Source organism: Gouania willdenowi, chromosome 22, assembly GCF_900634775.1.
Source record: "Gouania willdenowi chromosome 22, fGouWil2.1, whole genome shotgun sequence".
In the NCBI taxonomy this organism is placed as follows: domain Eukaryota; kingdom Metazoa; phylum Chordata; class Actinopteri; order Blenniiformes; family Gobiesocidae; genus Gouania; species Gouania willdenowi.
In genome coordinates, this window is record NC_041065.1 from 10161749 (window position 1) to 10178509 (window position 16761).

Consider the following 16761-nt stretch of genomic DNA (forward strand, 5'->3'; position numbering starts at 1 on the left):
ACATGAAACTAACAGTAATACACACTGTTTTGTAGCACCTAAATACTTGTATAATAATAATAATTATGTGCATTATATTAACAATTGTATTTTTTTAATTTAATTTGGGAAAACTGTATTAAAACCTATGGACCACTAGGAGGGCAATGCGCACCCTGCCCACGCAAACTCTGCGTATGATGTGCTATGATAATTATGAAGAAGTTCCCTTGCTTTTCACTCAATGTCTTGGTCATTTCTACAATATTTTGCTGCTAAGAGATGTATACGTGGAAATATTCATGTCATCTGTTGTTGTGTAAGACTTTTAGTCTTTTGAGATTATAGTGCATTTATAATTTAAGATTTGAATTTCTCTGATCTACAGTATATGAACAGTTTTAAATTAGTGCCATGTATAGGTGTAACCAGTAAATATAGAATTTCACTCCAACATTATACGTTTATTTTTGGCTTTCTGTATTCTGTCACTTAGCAACAACAATGTTTTAAATATGTGCTTTAAACAACCAGTTTCATATTAAATTGATGAAACTGTTGAATCTTTTAGATGGCAACACATTTTTTTTTCTACATTTAAGTGTTTAACAGTACAACAAAAATTCCAAAGTTTCGTGCACATGATCACTCTTTGCCATAAAAGATATATTTGCAATAAAATCAGCTATTCTGCTCGATTAACTTGCTGAAAAAAGATAGGGAAAGCTATACCTTAAATTTTCTTTGACATTTGCTTTTTGTAGTTGTATTGTGAGACATTAGAGATAGTGTTCATCAATACTGGCGTCCTGTCCAGGGTGTACCCCCGCCTAACGCCTAGCGTGAGTCGGAGATATGCACCGGCAGAACTTCACGACCCTGAAATAGGACAAAACGGGTCTGAAAATGGATTGATGGATGGATGGATGTTCATCAATATCTTCATTTATCATCATGTAGATTAAGAAGATTATTAAAACTTTTTCTTTAACAGGACATTACTTGATCAAACATTGTTTTGTTTTAAAAAAAATAAGAACACTGGCAGTCCAATGGACAAGCCGGTTCATGAATGTAGCAATGCACAAGTGCCATGTATCCATGCAAAACTTTATTTTATACGTGTGTCTCTTTTACCATTTTAAAGGTATTGTGGAGGATATTATTTTGGCTCTAAATTCCAGGTGGATCATCAAGACTATTGGTCCTACTAATTGTCAATCATTCTGACGTAAGGTCATTGGACGTGCTCGTTCGTACGCGCAATTTCAAGGGTTTAAAAGAGGGCAAATCACTAACTGGAAACGAACTGAGAAGAGGATCATAGTGGTATGTTTTTGATTCAGATTTGACGCTCTCTCGCACTCGTTTAATAGGCGGTCCCTCTTGGGAGCAGGTAGAGTGTTGCGCATGTGCATTTTTTCAAAAAGAGGAGAGGGCGTTTCTTTTCTAACTTTGGGAAAATCCTCTTCTATAGAACCGTTTGCAGTGATGTCATCATCCGGGACACTTGGCCTAGTAACTCGCCACCCCATTTTGAAAGGTGCCAAAAAATGAGCTAGTAACATACTCGACTCTGGTGAAGAAAACTCCATGTCTTACGGATATAGACTGGGATTAGATCCCCCAGAAAGACTGAAGTATGAAAACAAGCTGTCCTTGCTCGGTTTGGAGTGTTGTCCTACCAAATTCCTCAAGGTTCGTGGAAAGACAACCCAACTGGGGGGCCTGATCTGGAGTGGCCGGCTAGTTACGAGTACCTGCGAACGTACAAAAGTCTTGGGGCATACATTTTTTTTTAAGTAAGACTAAAACTTTTAAAGTCATGGCTATTTTTAACTCATTCACTACCACTGACGCATATTGAAGTCATTTCAAATCGAGTTCCGTCGGTGTTGACTCTACTCAAAGCTTGTGCCTATTTTGATTGTTTTTCCGACTCTGTTGGGAACAGGAAAAACGATACCTTCTCGCCCTGCCGCGAGTGGTTGTTGCATCCAAAAGCAGCACACCTTTTAGGCATGATAAACATTCTACGGGGGCTCAAAAGGTAGAGAAATGTGAGAGCTCGTGTGTCGCCCTCAGTAGTAGTAACTATGTAGTTGTTGGCACCCCTCAAAATGGCGGGGCGAGTTACTAGGTCAAATGTCTCGGATGTGTCACGCAAATCTATCTATACCTTTAAATTATACAAATATCTTGTATGGAATTGTTTTTGTAATGACCCACTAATTTATCCCTCAAAACTAATTAATTGACATGTATTACAGTGCCAAGTACAATTTATGGTGTACATATTTAGTAACGTGTGAGTTGTTGATCACATTGTGGTATTTGTTAAATATCTATACACACAAAATAGCTATAATCACTCACAGCTAAGTAGATTTTCATTATTGGGGTTATTGCAACAACCTAATGGGATGTAAATCAGGCAGCAATTCAACAAAAGTTTGTCTCTGAGTAATTAATAGGTGCTCAATGGCAAATATATTTGTATTTATATAATATAATTCAAATATTATTTACAAATATGATATGCTTTTAAAGTTAAATATTGAATATATATGTATACACACTTATATATATACTTTATGAAGGGTCTCCCTTATTATAGGTTTTTAACTGTATGACCACAGGGTTTGTGTCAACATTTCTTTTTATCTGAGGGGTTTGGTGATTCAGGTTTTGTATGTGTGTATAAACTATGCACTGAAAGAACTTAACTGTGTATTTGGTTGGTCATGTCTTTGTTGTAACAATGCTTTTTGGCAATAAATATTATGATATCTATAAGCCTGTTTTTTATCTTTAAAATGTTGATACACCAAGCACAGAGAGGAGGAGTGAAATCAAAAGTCTCAAAACATGGAATGAATTATTGTTATTGTGAAACAACATGGTTTCTTACTGCATTCTATTAAAGCTCACACCAAGACAAATAGGTTAAAAATTGATACACTCATTATGTATTAATATATTATTATTATTATTGTTTATTCTAAAGAGTGTTTATTGATGCAGCATCACGCATATACAATACTTAAAAATAAGTCCTACTTTTTTCATTGCTTATAGTTGTTGCTCTGTTGCCCTAGCAAATTTTCATAACCTACACAAACATTTCATTACATTTCACATTATTACACTTTATTTTAAAAAAAAAATTATTTATTTTTTTAAATGTGCTGTAAAGTTTTACACTAAAGTCACTACACTGACTTCATACTGCATAGCATTATGGAAAGCATAATACAAAACAATACAAAGGTTTCTTCTGGCAAATTTCACAAATATTGCTGTAAATCTGATCAGAGGTATTTTTTTTTTAATTCACTTACGGTTTGTGCTAAATGTTGCAAAAAAAGTTGCTGTTTATTTTACCATGTGCAACGTTACTATTAGCGCACCATAAAAATAGTGGAAAATACACAAATGCATTTTGTTTTCCTTCAAGGCAGGCTGAGATTTCTGCCATCAATAATTCCACGCTTAAAGAATTCAAATGGAGCATTGGTAATGTGTGACATCACAGATCAAAGTATCTCAGAAGCTGCTGCTGAGTGCGAGAGGACGCTCACTCGCAATAGTAGAGTTTCAGTCCCTGCTTATCTGCTGGGTAACAAATGTGACCTGACAGTGAAGGATGAAGACCTGGTTTCCACTCGTAATGACTTTTGTGAAGCAAAGAGCTTCCTGTTGTGTGTCAGCATAGGAAACTATATAATAATCCTTCTCATTGTTTTTTTGGCTAGTTTTTGCTAAATCTTGAAACAAGATTACAAATTTGATTTAGTAGACGCTTTAATCCAAAGTTACGTACAGTACAACACAAGTTGTTGGGGTTAAATGACTTGCTCAACATCCCACAGTGATGGCGTGGGTTGGAATCAGTGACCCTCTAATTATAAACCTGTTTCCTTATGATTATGCCACCACTGCCTTATTCAATCATTTATTGATTCATTATGGCTGTGAAGCTTCTAAGAAATGTTGAAGTACAACATTACACTTGCATGAGATTGTGTCCTACTGCAGATGTGAATTTTAACACTGCAGCAGCTACATAGCTTACCACTTAACTCAGAGTGTGAATCCTATTTCATGTCTCTTTGACAGGAAAACATAAACATTGATGAGGCGATCACCTTAACACAGTCAACCAGATGATGCTGTACCAACAGAAAGCTCAAAGAGTTACCTACGCTCTGAGACTACGCTTAACCAAATGTTTGGACACATTTTAATGGCCTTCCAAGGTCTTTAATAAAATGAATTAGGCAAGAGAAGGCAAGGCAAGGCAAGGCAAGAAAAGGCAAGACAAGGCAAGACAAGACAAGAGAAGGCAAGGCAAGGCAAGGCAAGGCAAGACAAGGCAAGACAAGAGAAGGCAAGGCAAGAGAAGGCAAGGCAAGGCAAGGCAAGACAAGGCAAGACAAGGCAAGGCAAGGCAAGGCAAGGCAAGGCAAGACAAGGCAAGGCAAGGCAAGGCAAGAAAAGGCAAGACAAGGCAAGACAAGACAAGACAAGAGAAGGCAAGGCAAGGCAAGACAAGGCAAGACAAGGCAAGACAAGGCAAGACAAGAGAAGGCAAGGCAAGGCAAGGCAAGGCAAGACAAGGCAAGACAAGGCAAGACAAGGCAAGACGAGGCAAATTTATTTGTATAGCGCATTTCATACACAAGGCAACTCAATGTGCTTTACATGATCAAAAAGTGCAACAGAAAACATTCAACAGGTAAAATTTATAAGAACATTAAAGTTGGGGGGAAAAAAAACAAAAACAAAAAAGCATACTGTAGATCAACTAAGACAACACTTTCTTCATCCTCTGATTAAACACTCATCAAACCAAAAGTACAAACATAAACAATTCTGCAGAGACTCTCATACTGGGTTCAACTTGTCAACCATTATGTAAGACAAACTGTCCCTCAAATAATACTAAAAGGAAGTAAAACAGAAGTGTCTTTGAATGCTACTCACCTGTGAACCAGAAAACCCAATTCCTCTGTAAAATTGAAACAATTTAGAGTTATTTGATTATTTTAATTATCGGATACTTATCCAAGTTTTCAAGTCAGTTAGGGAAATGATCACGTGAAAATTAACGTGGCAAAGGAGAATAATCAAAAAGTAACACACAACAGCTAATTATGAACGTCCCAGATACTGGAGACCTCAATTCAGAAGTCAAACTTAAACGGTGACCCTGATACTTCTTCACATTAGACATAAAAGCTCTGCTTCTTCACTGCTTGTTTATAGAAATGACACCAAACATTTCACTACAGCAGATCCCATTACTATTGCATTATTGATATTGCCCCATGTTCTCAGCCCTATGGTTTGCTTTTTTTTTTATAAATTAATGATGGCATGTACATTTCACTCGAGTCAAACCTGTGAATGGCTTGATTAAGAGTAAAGTTGTGTACAGATCCTAGCTGTGCTTTCCTCCTGCCATATTTGACTTTCCAGTGACTCATTTTATAAAGAACTGTTGTAATAAAGTATTTACCGTCCATGCACTGCTGACATAGAATGATTCCCAAAATGCACCTCGAGATGAGAATAATGTATGTTGAATGAATAAAACCAACAGTGAAAATGCAAATGAATGTAAATATTTGAATAGACTCAACATGTGATGTTTGATGGGTTTAAAAGTCGCTGTCCATAGTGCTGAACTGTGAGGTCTGAAATATATAACAAAGTACTGTTCCAACTGTAAACTCAGTGAATGTTTTGGTAATCTGCGCCATCTAGTGCTCAAAACCTACATGTGCAAAGTCATGTTGAACAGTCTCAGAATTATCGATGTCACAATTACAGATGTTCTAAAAAATAATCCTGATTTTACTGCTGTCACAACTTTTTTTTTTTATTACTCTTGCTGTGATCTCCATTCAGAAACCAGTGCATTATCACCTAACATGAAGCTGGTAGGCATTGATGTTTCTAGGAATATTTTGGGTTTCTATTGAAAAAAAAAAAAAAGCAACAGTACTCAGAGCTGATTTTCAAGTCTGTGCTTTTTTTAACTCCTTGATAGATTTTTATGAGATATTTGTGAGCATATAAAATTTGGACATCTGCTTTTCCATAAGAAAATATAATGGAGAGTTCTAAAGAAAGAGTGTTTATATCTGACACAATAATATATTTAAATTAATCTTTAAATACAATATATAAAGATCAACATTTTTCATTTTCATCCAGGACGTTCAGCATCTCTGCAGAAGATTCAGCTCATTACAACGTCAGGGACTTCCATGGAAAAGTTTTGAAACAATGTATGATAAAAAGGGCCGAAACGAGAGACATTAACAAAATGAAAGTCATAAATGTTTATCTGGAAAAAAAAAGGATGTATTTATTTATTCACATTCATTTATTTACAAATATATGTAGCTGGGTGAACTAGGGGCTATGTAGAATATAATTTATGTTAAAGAAGTAATAGTGCACATAAGGTTGAGCTCCATGTTCTTTCACTGTAAGGAAGAACTACTTCTTCGTGCGTAGGTTACACCGTCATTTAAGTTTTGTGGGTAGTGAGTCTTGCAAGAGCAGTGAGATGATGTTGCAGGGCCAGGCCTGAAGGTGTAAGACCTAGGTTCCCAAAGTGGGGTATGGGTACCCCTAGGGGTACGCAAATTGTCAAAGGGGTTACATGAATAAACAATTGAAATTGGAAACTAGAATATAAATTGACATGCATGGTCGATGCATGGTTGCAAATTATTATTATTTTTTATTATTATATATTATTCCTCAACAAGATACGGTACAATTCATTGATGCATTTTACTGTAGGGCTACACTGTATGTGACATTACAGCAGTAGTTCCAAACTTTTTTGGGGTCGTGATCCATTTTAATATCACATTTTTGGCGTCTCCAAAGACCTCTAAAATTAGCTTTGATAATGTTTGTTGTTGCCAGGATTGATTTAGCGCACAAAGTGACAAGATGCGCCAGCTCAGACATTTTCATGCTGCATTTGAATTTAACTAGATTTATATGTGAGAAAGTGAAAGTATAGAATACAGTTGTTTAAGATTGTTTTTTGTGTGTGTGTGTTCACTTCAGTGTTTTTATTCATCTAAATTATTAAACATTTCAGGGGACCTAATTTGAATTCCAGGTGACCCCACATTGGGTCACGACCCCAAGGTTGAAAAACCTCATTGCATTACATTATTATGTTTTTTAAGTGTGCAGGAGTAGGGGGTACATGGCTTTAGGTTAAATGTCTGAAGGGGTACGGGAAAGTGAAAAGTTTGGGAACCACTGGTGTAAGAGTTAACATTTTATCTTCATGGGCGGATAAAATGCACACATAAAGCTGACCACAAACCCACATATTAACAATTTTAACATTTGTACAAGATAAATATAAGCGTCTCTGTATCGACGAGGGCAGTTCATCACGCTGGTTCTCGTTGACAACATCTGCTGTTGCTTCAGCAACTAGCCACTCTGTAGCTAACTACCGGGAACCATATTGATATTATTAATTAGTAGGCCTATTTTGTGGACAAAAAAAGTATTTAATTTGAAACAATTTGATTTCTTCATTTTTACCATGTCATTTCTGTAAAAGTTTGCAATGGTTCTTTCCATGAATGAATCCAAGCCGGGACTGAAGTTTGAGGTTTTATGGACATCTTGTGGTTGGAGACCTGTATTACCAGGAACCCTCTGTTTATTTTCTTTAGGAGTCTATTTTTGGGTATGTAATTATATTTTACTGTGTACATACCTTTGTCTGAGGTGAATAACAGCCATTCTAGACCTGTACTACTTGGGTTGCACCTACAGTATCTCCATGTCTTTAACATTGTTAAATCAAAGTTAAAGGCACTTTTTTTCTCTACTGTATATGATTGAGAGGGAGATTTTTGGTCATGTTGTTGATGTCATGTATTTGTTGATGATTTTAATTGATTCTACTGATGATTTTAAATGTTTGTATTGATTTTAAGCTGTTGAATGTTTTATCATGTAAAACACATTGAGTTGCTTTGTGTATGAAATGCGCTATACAAATAAATTTGCCTTGCCTTGCCATTAAGGTTAATGCAGTCCTTATTTTGTGTTCCATAAGCACTGTCGAGGAATCAAACCCACAGAAAAAATCATTACTTGCGTCTGCCTCGTCGCTCAATGTGACCTGGCCACATATAACAAGAAAGGGCTCCTTCACAGTGGAAGACAAGCAGCATGAAAATGTCATCCGAAGTTTGGAAAAGAACTTTCAAACTCTTTTCATTAATCCGCCAGAAACTCTAGAGGAGTTGGATGGAGATGACTTCCAACATAGGTTCATTGGAAGGAGAGCAGAGGTGAAAGTAATGGATTACAAGTATTCATGTTTCTGTAATTCAGTTCCTTTTATGGGTACTTCTACTTTTTTGAGTATATTTTTATATCAGTAATATTAGGTTTTGAAAGAAGTGAAGTAATTTGTTACATTTCTACACCCAACCGTTACTGAATAAATTATTGTGTTTTGTTTTAACATGATCAACGGACATTGTGAAACTACAAAAAAATGAAATGATCAGACAATAATCAAATGCATCACATCATAGCTGACCAACCAGATTAAAGGTAATGAATGCACCGCGCCAAAATAACATTGAGATAGCATTTAGAGTATATAAATGTAGCTATACTTGGAGCATAGGAAGTTTGTCATTTTGAATTAAATTCATTGGTGTTGTTTTATTTTTAAAAAGAATAGTACATTTTGACAAACCTTTTATTTTATACAGATGCCTTTGTTCCAATTGTGCAAGATTTGGTCTCTTTCTTTTTAAGTTTATACATGAGGTGTTTACAGTATGCAATGGAGCCGTGACGAGATTTATTACCAAAAATAAACATGGTACTCAAAGTAACTCAAAGTAACTTTTACTTTGAGTACTATTTACTTCAGATACTTTTTACTTGTACTTGAGTATTTTATGTATTACTTACTTGTAGTTGTACTTGAGTACAATTTCAATCAAGTAACAGTTATTCTACTTGAGTATATTCTTTACACCTGAATTCACAGCTGTGAAGAGATGCATCTGGTGGAGACCAAATCTGGTCAGTTGAAGAAGAGAATTTGAGATGCACCTCCTCAATATCCCCATTTTGAAAATGGGATGGAAAACGCCGGAGTTCTGTTTCCACATCTTTGGAAACATGTACCTCCAGCTGGAGTTCTTTTTTTTACAATCTTGGGAAACATATGGATCATCAAGATCATCATCACATGCAGACACCCTTCGAAGGAGGCAATTTGGCTGACACATCCAATGAACTGATGCTGATACAGGTCTGCGCCTTGGAAGACTAAAGTAAGTAAGTAAGTAATCTTTATTGATAGAGCGCTTTTCACAGGTAAAAACCACAAAGTGCTTTACAGAAAATTTCAGTGTCATCCCGTCTATAGAGAACACGGAAGAACAGTCACAAATAACATGGGAGACAAGAACAGGAGAACTGTGGTCGCCAAGGGCATTGGAGGCGCCCCGTATTTAGATGAAGAATGGGAAAAATAACATGAGGGGAGGTGAGGGGGAAAAAAGCAGATTATGAACTGAAAATTTTTAAATCAATTAATACAAAAGTCAATCTAACAACAAGTTGATCTCCAACTGCATGATTCCTTCTGCAGTGCAGTTATTCACTATAGTCTCCCTTTTCTTGATTCTGGCTCATAACATAGGGTAAGTGTTTACAAAGGAGAAACTGTGAATAAATTCAGCTTTTCAAAGGAACTAAATAACTAAAGTAAGTTTGATTGTAAAGATTAGATCTCTGAGGATTTGAACTCATATGTTGTAAAGAAGACTTACATAGAGCAGGTCATCCATCAATGTGAAATAACACCGATAATTGGGCAACTCTTTGAGCTTTATTTTTGTCCACTGCTGTGCATTCTACTAGTGTCTGAGGGAAACAAAATGACAATGATAAGGGTCAACGGCCTCACTGTAAGGACGGCCAAGAGTCATCTCTGGGGCCCTGTGAAGAAGAGGCATAAAATACACTTTAGGATTTGCACCGAGCACCAACACTATGATGACACAGGTTTTTTACAAAGACATGATGGAAGTCATTCAGGGTGACACCCTCATACCTGTATCCAACGGCCTGTATCAGGTCCCAGGGCTGTGGAAAAGAGCAGTGAAAAGCAAGTTTAACTTTGCAGGGATGCTCCTCCGTATGCATGATCCCAAGCTTAGATTCCCACTGAACATTGCTCAGTACAGTTGAGGAGGGATAAAAGAAACAAACAAACAAAAACAAAAAAAAGTGTGATTTATCCTCATTTTCTGCTACTCTGCTGTGATATTCTGCATTAAATCAGCTATAAACTACTTCATATTTTCATTCATTGCTAAATAAGTTTAATTTATTTCCTAGAGTGTATGGCTCATTTTTTGACAGCAATGTTAGTTAAGTATCACTGTATTATTATAAGGTATATTTAAGTATATGTTGAGTAGAGTATGCCAAGGTTACCATATAATTATTGTTATTCCACTAAATATAAACTAAAAGATACATTTTCTATTTTTGTAATATTTCCTTAAAATACACTGTACTTTGTGATCTACTTTACTTTAGTATGTCTTTCATACGATACATTTAAAATTAATACATTTATCTGAACTTTATTGCAATTTTCCTATGGGTGTCTAACTTTTACCAATGTCATTTTTATTTATGCTAATTATATTTTTACATAGTTGATTTGATTTCAACTACTTTATAAACCTCTGCATTTATAAGCTGTTATACAGAATTCCTTTTTTCTTTTTGGCAAATTAACGAAAGCCACACCTCGCACAAATTTCACCAAAAATCTACAGAAAAACTGTGAACAGTGATTTTGTTTTTGTTTTACTTTTCCTAGTTTAAAATCATGAACACTATTCATTCAGATCAGTGAGGCTATAATACAATTCTATGCTTGATCAGAATTTTTTCATTCATAAAAATTGAGTTTAAAATCAATTTCCATCTTTAATTTTCTTTCTAAATGACAGATTATATTACACCCATTTAAAGTCATTGACACAACTAAATCATAGAGTTAGTTTGATATATTTGCGTAGGGTATGTATGGTTAAAAAAGTGGAATGATCACTGGAGGGTCACAGGTTTAGATCTGCTGTGTGTGTGCCATCATTGTGTGCCCATGAGCAAGACCCCTAATCCTCTAACTGCTCCTCAGGGGATACATGGTTAAATGCAAAGAACACATTTACTGTGTGTGCCTGAACATAACATAACATAACATAACATAACATAACATAACATAACATAACATAACAATGAAGTGTTATGTTGATCTCCCTTTTTGTTTGATTCATAAAGTTTGAATACAATTTAAATAAAATCATAAATGTATTGGAATTCCTTCAAGCTTTGTATCAATTGTTTAAATTTCTATTAACATTTACAACGTTTATTAATTACTTTTTTTTAAATAAAGCTTGAAACAAAAATGTCAATTTAAGAGCTTTTGCAATTTATTTAGAACACGTGTCAAACTCATTTTAGTTCGGGGGCCAAATATGGATAAGTTTGATCTTAACTGGGCCGCAGAGATGGGGAATCAAACAATTTGATCATTAGTGCTACTTTGCAATTCCATGTATAAATGATATAAAGGTTTGTAGTATATAAGGCACCAACAATATCCAAGCAATAGGTGACAGGTCGTGACTATACTGTATTTATTTAATATGGGGAAATCTTGTCAAATAATTTGAGGATTGAGCAAGATTTTGGAAAAATTCAGTTTCTTTAAGGAATTTGAGATTAACAATGACTTCCATCGTGTTCTCCAAGCATGGGAAAACTACAAATCCTTGCAAATATTGTGGAGTTAAAAAATTGAATAATTGTAAAATTCTACGTCCAAATAAATCTGTTGAAATGTTTTATTTTTTAAGTGTATTATTTTGCATTGAAGCCAATAGTTATGTTTGAATATGATATAGTGAATAAAAATTATTCACAATTTCTGCTTAATTTCAAGGAATAATTCCCATGAAAGTTGCCAAAATTCCTGAGCTTAAGTTTCTGTAGAAATTTGTCAGATATTTTACTCCCCTTTGCAACCCTATTGATAAATCCACACCTACATTATTTGGTCATTTACACTGTTTTCTCAGCCATTTTTACTTTCCCCTGCGGGCCGATTTGGATGTTTTAAAGGGCCGGATTTGGCCCCCGGGCCTTGACTTTGACATATGTGATTTAGAAGAAAAGAATACTGAATTTTGTTTAGTTATTTTCTTTTTTTTTTTTTACCACACACAGCAAGGAGGGATTCATTGTCTGACAAAACAGTTACAAAGTCTGCACTTTAGCCACAATATTGTAGCTATATTTTAAATTAACACAGGACCATCTAATCTTTAGTAACTGGTGGGAATAATAACAACAATACAATTCAGTGTAATAGTCAGTGCAAAAGCTTAGCAGAAATACCAAAACACGAAGGGAAAACAAAAAAACTCAAATCTAAGTCAAAATGCAGCAAAATAATAAAAATGGAATTTGTGATGACAAACAATTCAATTAAATAATAGACAGAGCCACCAACTATTTTATAACCAATTATTACATATTCCATTTTCATGTAAAGTAATTTTCTTCCAAGTTTATAGAAAAGATCAACTGCTAATAACAGAGCAGTGTATTGTATGTTGTAAACCAGAGTATTTGCAGCAACATGCTCTTATCATGTTTGGACCTCAGGTGCTCAAGGAAGACCTCAGGTGGTTGTCGTGGTATGTTTGACTCTTCTCATTATCTGACCATTCATCTGTTATGCATGTTATGCCCACATGAGTGTTGAGTGGCCTTAGTTGGTTTGGATGACTGAATAATTAGCTGGACACACAGCAGGTCTGACATTAACAGACCGTGGATCAGGTGGTAGAGGGGTCGTCTTCTGATTGTAGAGGTTGGGGGTTTTGATCCCAGTCTATATCTGTCTATGTGTCGAATTGTCCTTGGGCAAGACACTGAACCGACACTGAGTCGACCAGCGCCTTGCATGGCAGCTCAGTCCCATTGGTGTGTGAATGAGTTGATAATGTAAAGCACTTTGGGAAGACTTCAGTGTAGAGATAAAACGCTATATAAAACAAGTCCATTTACCATTAAACCACTTTTTATAGCAAGCGATATCAACTATATACAAGGTAGGAATGTTTTTCTGTCTATTTGGTTGGTTTTTCTATCATAGTAATGTCAACATATTGTAAAATGTGATGATATATCATTACATTTTACAATATGTTGACATTACAGTAATCTTTATATACTATATATATATATATATATATATATATATATATATATATATATAACTAAATTGTAAAAAAAAAAAAAAAGCCCTAATCAAACACTGAATTGGCAATAAACCATTTCAATTTATTAGAAATATATATTTTTGTGTGTATTTTTGTGTGTTTTGTTTGTTTGTAGTACTGTGGGTTTGCACATCATTTTTTGTGTTTTTCTTGTCTCTTTGTGTACTTTTGTCATTTTCTGTAATTGTGTAGGTTTTTTGAGTCATTTTGTGTATTTTTGTTGGTGTTTTGTGTTACTTGGAGTTTTTGTGTGTATTTCTGTTGTCGTTTTATTAGTTTGTAGTAGTGTGGGTTGGCGCAGTCATTTATTTATGTGTTTTTGTGTACTTTTGTTGTCATTTTCTGCAATTTTGTAATAGTACTAATCTCGTCATCTGTCCTCGGAGCTGTTTAATTACAAGATCCAGGAAGAGGGAAGAGAAAACCTTACATCTAATAGCACACATAAATACAATATGAATAAACAAACTAAAAAAAAAAAAACGTACAGTACAGAGAAATACACAAAACAACTACAAAAACACACAAAACCCTTTCCTGTAATAATGCTCATTATTCTAAAGGCTGACATGAATGTTGATAATGGCCCTCGGATCAAACAATCACAGTTTTGTTGCTCATCTGTGAAAGAAACACAAGCAAACAGGCAGGAAGTGGAAACATTATAAGTAATATGTTTTTTTTTTTTTTTTTTTTCTTAGCAAAGTGTTATTTTTGTTTGCAATTCACGATTTTTTGTTTGCGTCTTTTTTTGACACAAATGCGACTACCAACTCATACCAGTGCAATATGTAACTTTCATTCAATTCCAATCAGTATTTATTTTTATATTGTAATTGATTATTTTATATACTGTTTATTTATTTATTCGGTATTGCGGGGAGTTGCTACTCAAATCTCATTATACTTGTGTAATGACAATAAAGCTTTTTCCAGAGGCGCCCACCATCGACGCAGAGGGAGGGCGGTCACGAGTTAACATGGAAACCAACAGATTCAAAACGCTCGCGTGCATCCGGGTACGTGCAGTGCGCAGCCGCAGTCCGTGCTGCAGTTGACTGCGTTTCCGTAGCCAGAGCTACCCGCTGAGCCCTGGCTGGGGACACAGCTCACGGAAACGATTGATACCGACCGAATAACGTCAACGCTGGACGCATAAATGACGGATTACTTGTGATTTCAGAGAGGACTCGTCGATTCAATGTTAGTGAAGCCAGGGCTTGTGGAGTGTGCGTCGGAAACACCCTCCCTAACATGTGAGATGTCCACAGAAAGATATTAAGTGTGCGTTATTTGAGGCTAAAAAGGCTAGCAGCTACCCCCCCTCCCCTCCCCTCCCCTCCCCTTCCCTTCCCTCTCTATCCAATTTATGGGAGCTCGGTTCATCTGTCTCTTCACCGTCGCGTCTGTACCGGAGGAAAATGAAGAAGTTCAACATTAGGAAGGTGCTGGACGGCTTGACGGCGGCGTCCTCCTCCTCCTCGCCGTTCTCCGCGTCTGCCCAGCCGGGTACTCCCCGGGAGAACGACGTGGTCCAGGAGACGCTCCAGACGGAGCATTTTCTGCTGTGCAAGGTGGGTGTTGTGTCCACTAACAGCGGGGGTTGCATGTGCTCTGACAGTCAGATGACAGCAGCGTGACTCCATCACACGCACGCACGCACGCACGCACGCACACGCGCTCAGTGCAGCCAAAACACAGCAGATCTACACACATATACATCTATGTCTGATTAATATCATTCACATACAACATGCACTGGTTACTCTGCACTAAATCTCTATCCTCGAGACTCCTAATCAGCTCATAATCACATGATCACATTAATAACCCTAATACTGTAATAAGCAGAGGTGTATAAAGAGTACTGATATTTAGTACTGAAGTAGTAGTACTGTTACATGATTGAAATTGTACTCAAATACAAGTACAAGTCATACATAAAATACTCAAGTAGCTCAATTAAATACTACTTAAAGTAAAAGTTATTTGTTTATTTTTGGGAATAATCTTGCCATGGTTCCCATGCATACAGTAAACATCTCATGTATGAACTATAAACAAACTTTTAATGAATCTGAGTAAAACAAAATCCATAATTTTTGGAAATAGAAATATCAGTGATCATACAACTTCAAAAATTAATGATAAAGATATTGAACGAGTTTCCGTGAATACATTTCTGGGAGTTACCATTGATGGAAAACTTGAATGGAAATCACATATAAGTATATTAAAAACAAAAATAGCAAAAACTATAGCTGAAAGTGACTGTACTTGACAACAAATATCTATAACGCCCTCATTCTTCCTTACCTACAGTATGGCTTGGAAATATGGGGAAACAACTACAAATCCAATACTCACCCTATTTTTTTTACTTTAAACAAAGGCAATAAGAATGATCACTAAAGCAGATTTCTATGCACCAATAAACCCTATTTTTGTAGAACTAAATTTTTTGAAAACCCATGATCTTGTTAACCTTAACACATTAGTAATGATGTACCTAATAATATTCTCCCTCCTCACATCCAGGAACTTTTTGAACACAGGAAAAGTCAGCATAACCTCAGAGGAACCGCCATTTTCAAAAAAGTAAAAGCTAGAACAAATTAAAAAAAAAAAAGTCGATGTATTTCTGTAAGAGGTGTTAATCTGTGGAATGACTTGAAATATCAAATAAAACAGTCTTGAACAGTCACAGCTTTTACAAAGGTGTATAAATCTACTATGATTAAAAGAATATATAAGCTCAAGATGAATATAGTAGCAACTAATGAAATTACTTTAATAGATTCATAACGGATGAAATGAATTAAATGATGGCATGATTTAGTTTAAAAATAAAAATAATGTAAAATAAAATGAAAAGTATGTTAAAATAACTCTTCTCAATACATGTGTATTTCTCTTCACTTAAAATTTCATAGATTTTGTGAATGATTTTATTTAGTTAAGTATGGTATACTTTAAGGAAAAATTAAGGATTTTGCAGGAATTTTGAGTTTTTTTTCCACTGTTTAAAATTGAAAATGACTGCAATCAAGCAATATACAGTAAGCACTGGTAAAAATGTGAGGAGCCCCTGCAAATGTTGTTCAGTTTCATTTACACAATGATTCATGTTTTTTCTGTCATTTTTACTTTCTCCTGCGGGCCGAAGTAGACGGTCCAATGGGCCGAATTTGGCCCACGGGCCATGAGTATGACTCATTTTAATTTATGGCTAAATTTATGAACTCTAAAACTGAGAAAATAACCTTCATTCAATGCTGTTTTTGGCACCGTGCATTACGTTTAATCTGATTGGTCGGCTATGATGTGATGCATTTGGTTGTTGTCTGATCATTTCTTTTTCCTTTTTATTTTTTTTCTCGTCATT

The 16761-nt window shown here is 35.5% G+C and overlaps 1 protein-coding gene across 5 annotated transcripts in view; it reads left to right on the forward strand.

Moving 5' to 3' along the window:
• Window positions 1-14425: 14425 nt before the first annotated feature.
• Window positions 14426-16761, forward strand: part of stxbp5b (syntaxin binding protein 5b (tomosyn)) — a 53106-nt gene continuing 50770 nt past the window's right edge. For all 5 annotated transcript variants that reach the window (XM_028437451.1, XM_028437454.1, XM_028437452.1 and 2 more), the window contains exon 1: window positions 14426-14950. In XM_028437451.1, the coding sequence (XP_028293252.1) occupies window positions 14798-14950 (153 nt within the window). In that variant the 5' untranslated portion in view covers window positions 14426-14797. The remainder of the gene's footprint in view (window positions 14951-16761) is intronic.